Below are 10,310 nucleotides of genomic sequence, written 5' to 3'. Positions count from 1 at the left end.
AGAGCGTCACAATTATGGTTGGAACTGTGCTTACCGCAGAGGCTGTAGGTGCCCTAGAGCCTAAGACAGTCAATGCATGTTAGAAGCCATTATGGTGTGAGGTAGTCGATGATCTCAGGGGCTTCCCCACTATTGATGTAGAAGTCAGGAATATCTTGAATGTTGCAAGGGAAGTTGGGGGGGGGGTGGTGAGGAGGCTTCTTTGACATGATCTAGGGTGACATCAAGGAACACATAGAAGAGTATAGAGGAATCCTTACCAACAAGGAGCTCAAAGATCTGCCAAAGTCATCCACAGATGATTATGATAATACAGAAAATTTGGAGGAAGCAGAGCCATCAACTTGGACACCTGAAAATATTGCAGTGCTTTTTCAATAGGTGCAAGTGTTAAAGGATATGATCCTCAAGTACAATCCTTTGATGGACTGAAGCCTCTGTGGTATCCAAGGTATAGCAGTATGCCAACAATCATTTCAAGACTTGTTTGATGATGCAAAGAAAAGGAAGAAACAGCTTCCTATAACAGTGTTTCTAACTAAAGCATCTGCAGTTGTGAAGCCTAGAACTTCAATGCTTTAAGATCCTCAGCCCTCAACCTCCAGATATCCTGACATTAGTATTATTGAGCCTCCTCCAAAGTGATAGTGTCTGCAATTGGAACCCAGTTCTCCTGACTAGATAATCCTTCTGACATCCTGTCAGAAGACTTAACTCAGCCTGATGTCTCACCACTTACCTAGAGTGCCACACATCTCATCACCTTGCCACATCGGTACCATAGACACCATATAGCAATCATCATCATCATCATCATCATCATCATCATCATCATGCATGGGTAATCAAGACAGGAGAACTAGGGTTTTGGTGATTGTTAACACTATGTGTGTGTGTGTGAGAGAGAAAGAGAGAGAATATTTTTTCTATGATTATATTTTCTATATGTATTTTAAATATTCTATGTTTTATTCCATATATATCTCTTTTGGGTCATTAAACAAAAGCCATCTGTAAGTGTTGAAAGAAAGATAATGTTATGTTGTTGCTGACATGTACCATGTAGTTAAGCACATGATGGTTGCATGATTCCGTCTGTACTGAACATGTACAGGCTAATTTTTTGTCATTATTTCCTAAATGATGCAGTATAATAACTTTTATAGCATTTACATTGTATTAGGTATTATAAGTAATCTAGAAATGATTTAAAGTATATGGGAGAATGTCCATAGGTTATATGCAAATAAATACTACACTATTTTATATAAGGGACTTGAGCATCCACAGATATTGGTATCCATGGGGTGTTCTGGGACCAATCCCCTGTGTATACTGAAGGACAACTGTATAAAGTACAGCTTGTATGGAAGTGTTTTGTGGCAAATGCCTTTCTTCTGGGTTCCCCTGTCGCTCTGTACTTTTCCTATCACGGGCTTAACACATGACATTGAATACCTGAGGTTCTCTTCATCTGAACTTCTCATTACGTTACAAGTTACTGATGTCTCATTCATCACTGGTTACCCAATGCATGGTACATAGTAGTAGGTACTCAGTAAATATTTACTGATTGAGTAAATGGATGGGGATGAGAGGGAGGAGTTTCCAGCTGCCTCTAACTAGATGCCATTTGCTATTTATATTCTGTACTTGCTATGAGTCAGGCATCTTGCTGGCACTGAGTCACTAAGATGAATAAAACCATGTTACAGCTACTCAAAGAATTCATTATCTAATGGGAACAGAAACCATAAATAGTGAAATAACTGCATAAGTGCTAGAAATTATATATAAACCAAGTACTGGGGACAGCCAGAAAATACTTGAGAGAGAAAGCATAGCACCTGAGATGAGACTTTATAGATGAGTAGGAACTATCCTGACAAAGCGGCAAGGAAAGGGAATTCTAGACAGTAAGAACCATTTGTATAAATACACAGTTGGGTAAAAGCATGACATCTTTACAGAAAAATGAGAAGTTGAGTGTGACTGGAGTGGAGGAGGGTGAGCATTGTGTGTCCTATAAGATTTGTGAGCGCCAGAGTTTTTTAAGTACGAAAAGGGAAGTGACATGAAAAGATTTCATTTTAGGAACATAATCATAGTGATAGTTTGGAAAGTACACTGAAGTGGTGGTATTAGGAAACTGCTACAAAAAATCAAGCAAGTGAATAAGAATATGAACTAAGGTGGTAGGAATAGATAGGAGAGGCATGATTTGAGAGAAATTTCTGAGGGCTCCGTGACTGGTTGGATGTATAGGGTGAGTTAAAAAGAGAAAATGCATACAATCTCAATGTCTAACTTGAGAAACAAAGTGCATGATTGGTCATGGCATTGACTGAGGTTGAGAACATAGGAGGGAGGGTTATCTGCTTGGAAGAGGAGAGACTTACTGATTTTGAAATGTCTCCAGAACCACAAGCAGGGGGAGATGTCTAAGAGCAGTTGGAAATACAGATCTGAAGCTGAGAAGAAAGCTCATGCCTGGAGATGTAAATTTTGCAGTCATTCAAATGTAGATGACAGCTGGAGCCCCAGTAGTGAACAAGATACTCAGATCTAATAGAGATAATAAAGGCTCTCAGCCCTCACTGTATATCACAATCACATGTGGCCTCATCCCCAGAGAGTCAAGGTGGGGACCTGAGCATTTCGTTTAATTCCATGAAAAATGATTATGGGCAGCCAGAGTTGAGAACATCTGTTGTGTAATGAGAAGGGGGAAAATAACTGGGACCTACCAACGTTTATCAAAGAGGAAGAGTTAGTAAAGGAGACTGAGAAAAAAATAACCAAAGAGGTAAGAGGAGATCCAGGTGGGAGTGTTACCCTGGAACCCAGAAGAGAATATAACCTAAGACGTAAGGGGATGCTTGGAAGTTTCCAACATAGTTCCTCCATGGATTGGCTCTCCTTTTAGAATTCTAACAATCCATTAAACCCAGAATAAAATCAGTCTTCAATAAGAAAACTTCTTTTATCATCTCAGCCAGAAATAATCTATTTCTTTTCTAAATTTCCTTGTTTGTATCCTTTATGTTTCTATTTAATATGTCCTGTATTGAAGCTATTTGAGTACAGATCTTATTTAGACTATTTTGACTTCATAAGGTCCTTCCTTTTTCTTTTTCATTATCATCCACTGCTCCACACGTTTTACATATGAGTCTCAATAAATATTTCTCAAAAAAATGAAGAGATGGTTACTGCCCTATCATTAGGAGTTTACAATCTAGATAGGGAGGCAAGAGTGTGTGAAATCATGACTCAATCAAATACATCAAAGTATTAAGTGCCTCAAATTTCTAAGCTACAATTTTGATTTCCAAATCAACTACATTACCCCGAAACCTATCCAACTGATCAGTCCTACTCAGCAAGGTAAAAATTGCCAAGTGGTATAAATGTTTGAGATGTAAATTTTATTTAACAAACATATCAAATATAAATGTCTAATTTACTTGTTTTCTCCTCTTTCTCTTTATAGAGGATAAGGATCCTAACTTGGAAGCAATGTTGAATATCCCATCAGCACATACTCCAACAGTAATTCCTGTTATAGTGAGTATTCCTCAAAGCAAAGGAAAAGGGAAAACAAAAAGCAAAGAAAAACCCAAAGAATCTCTTAAAGAAGAGGAGCTCCCAAAGGAAGAAGAGGAAAAGGTAAGTGGACCTCGCCATGTATTCCCAAACTCTGCTTCTGCCTCAATGTTAACTTTTTTTTTTTTTTTTTTTTGCGTTACGCGGGCCTCTCACTGTTGTGGCCTCTCCCGTTGCGGAGCACAGGCTCTGGACGCGCAGGCTCAGCGGCCATGGCTCACGGGCCCAGCCGCTCCGCGGCATGTGGGATCCTCCCGGACCGGGGCACGAACCCGTGTCCCCTGCATCGGCAGGCGGACTCTCAACCACTGCGCCACCAGGGAAGCCCAATGTTAACTTTTTTTAAATCATGAGTTATGTCAATAGTGTTATTACAGTGCATATATTTTACTGGGCAGATTCAGTAACACTCCTTGTACTTTCAGTTTTCAATGGACAAGAAGAGGTCTGCGCACAGGAGTTGAATTCCCACACCAGGAGACATACTGTCTTAAACAAACTGTCTCAGGTCATTCATTTCAAACTCAGAATAAATAGTTCAACCATTTTCCCACATTGGAACTTGGATGTTCTTTGCTTAGATGGTCAAGTTCCTACCATTCCTTGTTTTCAATACTGAATTTAATTCCATTGAGATAAACAACAATTGGAAGGGGAGGATCTCTAACTAAATAGTGGAAACACTTCTGTTAGGTAGATCTGGACTTAGATATTGATGTCCTAAGAATTCAGCAAGACTAAAGGACAACCCACTTCCAGTTAAAGAGCAGTCCACCCTCTACCTCTAACCCTTCACCATATGCAAACAAGCACACACACACACACACACACACACACACACACACTCTCTCTCACACATTCACACACTTGAGAGCTATTTGACTCTAAACATTTTCCTAATAGAAGTATATGGATCAAAAGGGGTTCTAAAAGAATGACAAGAAGGAAACTACTGATCAAATCTTGACTCTTTCAGTTTTACTAGTACAGTTGTACAGTTTGTACAATGTACAAATTCTCAACTTATTAGAAAAAAAAGTGTTAAAAAGTGATCAGGGACCTGGATTTCAGAGCCTGACCCTTTGAAAGTTATGGGGTTTGAATGTTACTTAGCCTCTGCACCATATTTACACAGCTTTACTAGATGAGTTTTCTCAAGCTAGGACACTTGACCCTCAAGTAGAAATGTTCAAGTACTGAGTAGAGTATCCCCAGGTAACTCATTAATTTAACTGAAAGCGATTTGGTGGCAAACCAGTCGGTCCACCCAACATTTTTTTAAATTGATGACAATGAAAGGGTGGGGGATAATTACTGGTTTTGAGTGTAATGATACATTTGTCATGGCTTGTTTGTGTCTTTGAGCAGTATTGTTCATTTTACAGAATTTCATAAGCTTTTACCTCTTAATTTTGCTTTGTGTTTTTAATTGATTTTCAGCCAATGATCCAGATTTTATTCTCTATTAATAACAAAGGCAGAACAACCTAAATGATCAACAATAGAGGACTAGAGAGAATAAATTAAAGATCCAACACTGGGGGATCGGTTGGAATGATTTTAGTGGCGAGCCGCTAAGCAAATTAACCTGGAAAAACTGAAAGGATTATCGTTAGGGGTGGGTTGGAAGTAACTGAATAATTTTCATCCTGGAGTACATATACCCAAACAAGGGATTCAGACATAGTGAGCATAAAATTATTTAGAATTTGTCAAGTAGACACACCCAAACCCTCATTAAAACTTATAAATAATCTTTTTTATTGTGTTTTATTATTTTTACTTACTACAAAAGCAGTGTATGCTCATTATAGAAAAATAAAGACACATATCCTAATAGCATAATGTCTCTAGCATCCAAACTGTAAGAATCACACAAGGAAGGTGGTGGGGATCTTGGTCAGCTCTTACATCTACATGTCCAAACTGAGGCATCTTTCAAGGCCTAGTTCAAGCTTCAGCTCCTCCATGATCCTTTCCTAATTAGTCTCATTAACTTTGATATCTCCCTTTTCTGAGGAAAGATGTGCCAACCATTTGGTACTGTTATTTAGCTGTTTCATATGTCTGTGTGCCATTCTACAGGCAAAATGTCAATTGCACAAAGGTAGAGACTCATGCATCCTTATAGGCTCCACTGCAGGGTTCACTAGTCCTGGGCAAGTCATAGTCTAAGCATTCAGCAAGCCTTTGTTTAGTCATAATAAATCAATATCTCATTTAGAAAATGACAGGAAATTATTCACACGTTGAACTATTTACAGGAAGAAGTAGAACCAGAACCTGTTTTACAAGAGACTCTTTATGTTCCCACCTTCCAAAACCTGAACGTGTCTTGCCCCAATGGGCTCCAAGTGACCTTCATTGGGCAAGAGTCCCCAGGTGAGTGCTGGCCAGGAGGATGAGGAGGCAGGGGGAAAAAAGTCATATAGAAAACACTTCAGTCACCATTGAAATTGTGTATTTTCCTACCAGTTAAGTAAACTTATTGATAATGAGTAATAGGCTAATAATAATAATGACCACCATTTTTGAGCACTTACTGTGGGCCAGGCACTATCTGAATACTTAACATACATGACAAAATACAACTACTATAAGCTAAGTCCTAATAATTTCCTTTCACAAAATAAAGAAATCGAGGCATCAGAAGGTTCAGTAACTTACCCCAGGTCACTCAGTTCCTAAGTGGCAGAGATAAAATGCCATTCTTGGTCCAGTGGTGGCAAAGCCAATGCTCTTAATAACTACTGTGTGGTCCTGTATCCTTCCTCTGCAAAAGGCCACAGGAACAGAACTTTGCTGGTCTGATCAAAACAAAGGACAGTGAGCACAGAGTAGGTAAAGATAAGTGCAGGTTAAATGGATGAAGAAAACCAGTCTCGTTCCCGGGTATCAATATATAATTTTATAGGGTCTCTTACTTCTGTTGATTCTGTACGTGGCTCCTAACCTATTAAGATGAATAAGTAAGTACAACAGGACTCCTTTAATTAACCTGATGCAGGGGGGCATCCACATTGGTGATTGATTTGAACATCATTTAAATGAATACCCCCTATTGCAGTAGAAGTAGGAGAGGCAACAAAGCAAGCACAGAGCCGGGACTTGAGTTCTAATTAACTGTATGGCCCTTTCAGTAACTTACTGTCTTTGGACCATGTTTCTTCATCTGATAAATGTTACATTATAACAGTGAATCCTATTTTCACGACCAAATATACTCCTTATTATAATTTCTTTATGTACCCCATATTTTAAAAGTGTATCAAAGAAAAAGAGTATGCTTATTGAAAAATAATTCAATGTTGTATTCACTTGCCAGCCAAATGAGAAGAAACTTAATGTTGTAGTCGATCTATTTCATCTCAATTTTTCTTTTCATTGGGCTTTCTGAATTATTAAAAATAGACCATGAACCCTTGTTTCTATTTCCAAGTATTCCTAGTGATCCAGGTTTTCCATGATGGGACCAACTGTGTGTGCTAAGACTGAAGGCCACTGACAGTCTTCCAAAGTCAAAGATGCTATGAGGGAACTGAGAGGGATATCCTTTTTAAGTTTAAGGACATATTTGTTTCCTTGCTTGTTTTCTTGATTCTGTTAGCAAACCACAGCTTAATACTTGTTTCACCAGTCTTTTCCATTAGTTTCATTTCCTAGTCTGATGTTTTCATCTTTATGTCAGGGTAGACAATGTGGTTAATAATAACTCTGCCTGGGGACTTCCCTGGTGGTGCAGTGGTTAAGAATCTGCCTGCCAATGCAGGGGACACGGGTTCAATCCCTGGTCTGGGAAGATCCCACGTGCCGCAGATCACCTAAGCCCATGAGCCACAGCTACTGAGCCTGAGCTCTAGAGCCCATGCTCCGCAACAAGAGAAGCCACCGCAGTGAGAAGCCCACACACCGCAACAGAGTAGCCCCTGCTTGCTGCAACCAGAGAAAGCCCACGTGCAGCAACAAAGACACAACGCAGCCAAAAGTAAATAAATAAATTTATTTTTTTAAATGCTGTTGGATCCTTTAAAAAATTATAATAATAACTAACAAATAATCTTTTTAAAACCCTCCATATATTGTGATTATCCTAATTCAAGTCTGAATATAATTACAGCATAAGTATCAAAGTAGCACTATCTTCATAGGGTCAGCCTTGGGCAAGGGAGAGAAGGTCACATGGTGTAAGAAGAAAGAGCCTAGATTTGAGTTCTTGCCAGGGTGACCTTGGACAAGTCATAACCCCTCCCCACCTGAATTTCTTCATTTATAAAATAACGTCATCTACTAAACAGAGTTGCTATAAATATTAAATGAGAAAATACTTTCTAATTTGGAAAGTATTATTCCAATGTTAGGTTTTTGCTTTCGTTTTTGGTCATGGTAGCAGTGGTTGTTTTTACAGCATAAGAAAATAGTTAAGTACGGAGACTTGGTTCAAACCTAAGTTCTGCCCTTACCAGCTGTGTGACCTTGGAGAAGTTAGCCTCCATTTATTCATCGGAAAACTCTGGAAAATGAAAGTGTCTACCTTAAAGGGTTGTTGAGGTGGGCTGAATAAAATACATACACAAAGCATTTAACATATAGAAATATTTCAACAAATGTTTATTATTTTATTATTACTTCTGTGACTTGAAGGGTACCATGAAAGGTGCTTATTCCAAAATATTTTCCCACCAGCCTGATATAGTCCTTGAAATACCATCATTTCATGTTAATAAACCACTTCTTTTCCTCCTGAACCAATGCCATTTTATTTTAACTTTTAATACAGAAAAATATAATACATAATATAACAAGTACTGATGTGCTGGCCAGACAAAATAAAGATTTCTTTTTGTCATACTTTAATCAAAATATATTTTAAAAATTACAGACACAGCTGTAACCCCAAATTTCCCTCTACAGTCTATTCCTTCTCTTTCTCTTATAGTGAACACTAACAAGACTTAGATTTTTGTGCAAATAGGTTTATACAAATGTGCTATATGTATGCCTTCATAATAACAAGTAATGTTAAGTTGTAGATAATGCAAAATTTACATAAATTATGTTTTATTGTAAATATTTTTCTGCAAATAGCCTTTTTATTCAGTCTCTATTTTGGATATTCAAGGTGATACACATTTATCAAATGTATTTCTTTTAAAATCTCGATAACATCTCATCAAATGAATAGACTGTGATTTTTTTAATAGACTCCATCACTGACAGACATTGGATTTTATGTTATTAAACCACTTTTTAAATGGAGAAGAGGAAATTATTCAGTTAGCGAAATCTGAGTAGCTGCTGTGTACCAGAAATTCTCAATAATAATACTTCCTTTTGGAGGAATTTATTAGGTGTTTTCTTCTTGATTGCCAGATAAGAGTAGAACTCTGAGAAAAACCTGGACTTGGTTAGAGATGAGAGGGTTGTGTTAACTTTGAAAGGTGATAAATGATTTAAGAAGGGCAAGCCTGAGTGAGTGACTTCCCCTGGGGCTCCAGGGAACTGAGGGACCCCAGGGGAACATTGTGCATCCAGGGTGAGAGAAAAATACCAATGGGGAGAAAAGGCAAAATCTAAGACAAAATAACTCTCTCCCTTCCTAATTTTGCCCTGAAATGTTCTGGACATCATTAGAAACACTGGCTTATACATGGAGAAAATATGTATTATGTACTTGTAAATGACCTTATTTACTACATGCGACTATAAGAAAGGCAGCAAAGAACCAGTACTCTGGGCCATCTGTCATCACATGAAAACTGCCCTAGTAACCAGATGTAGACAAAAGAATGAAAACAATTAAGCAGGAAGATAAGATCCCAGCCATATAGCATTGCACAGTTCTCAGTAAGCTCTTTTTTCTTTTCAAGATCAATATGTTATAGACGAGGAACCCACTTGGGACATCATGGTCCGACAGAGCTACCCCCAGAAGGTGAAGCACTATGAATTCTATAAAACAGTGATGCCTCCTCTGGAGCAGGAGGCATCAAGAGTTATCACCAGTCAAGGCACTGTTGTCAAATACCTGTTGGATGGATCCACACAGGTAAAAGAATATGTTAGATAAATTACTCTTTCCTGCTGTAGAGTAAAATACAAACAAGCTAAAGGTGAGGAACAGTACTATGACAAGGAAGAGAAACAACTCATTTGAAAATGTATGATGCCTTAAAATGACAAAGAATAATATAGTTGGAAGAAAAAACACTGCCTTAGATGCTATACATACTATACATACTAGATAGATATTGATAGAAACTAAACGTTTAAATATGTGATAAAGTTTTAAATGTAGTCATTAGAAAAATTGAAATAGGGTAAATAATTTCCCAATTACATAGGGGAAGGGTGAAGAATGGGAAAACGTAAAGCAAGTCAATCTGATAAAAGATAGGAAATGAAAAGAAACAAAATAGAAAGTAAATGGAAAACAAAGCAATATTATTGTGCTGGTTATTAATCTGTTGTCTCTGAGCTCCAAATCTACCCTTCTATAACATGCTTTATACTGCTGAGTCTGGATGTCGGCAAATAGCATTTCTTTGAGTTATTTTTAACCTATTTCAGTTTGACACACAGTATTGTTAACCAGTTTCTTCCTCGTTTCTGAGAATGCTGAAATTTTTTGCTTTTTCTTCAGATTCTCTTCGCAGATGGTACTGTGAGCAGTAGTCCCAATTCAGGGCCTGTTGGTCTTCCTGCTG

At 38.0% G+C, this 10,310-nt stretch overlaps 1 protein-coding gene across 1 annotated transcript in view; it reads left to right on the top strand.

Moving 5' to 3' along the window:
• SPAG17 (sperm associated antigen 17) overlaps positions 1 to 10,310 on the top strand; it is a 227,316-nt gene that overhangs the window by 138,262 nt on the left and 78,744 nt on the right. The window contains exons 25-28 of the mRNA XM_007461630.1: positions 3,494 to 3,669; positions 5,871 to 5,988; positions 9,474 to 9,652; positions 10,247 to 10,310. The exon at positions 10,247 to 10,310 is cut by the window's right edge and continues 114 nt beyond it. Coding sequence (XP_007461692.1) covers positions 3,494 to 3,669; positions 5,871 to 5,988; positions 9,474 to 9,652; positions 10,247 to 10,310 — 537 coding nt within the window. The remainder of the gene's footprint in view (positions 1 to 3,493; positions 3,670 to 5,870; positions 5,989 to 9,473; positions 9,653 to 10,246) is intronic.

The sequence above is a fragment of the Lipotes vexillifer genome, unplaced genomic scaffold (assembly GCF_000442215.2).
Source record: "Lipotes vexillifer unplaced genomic scaffold, Lipotes_vexillifer_v1.1 scaffold858, whole genome shotgun sequence".
Lineage (NCBI taxonomy): Eukaryota > Metazoa > Chordata > Mammalia > Artiodactyla > Lipotidae > Lipotes > Lipotes vexillifer.
The sequence above is the reverse complement of the archived record's forward strand: the minus strand, read 5'-3'. Positions and strand labels throughout refer to the sequence as shown.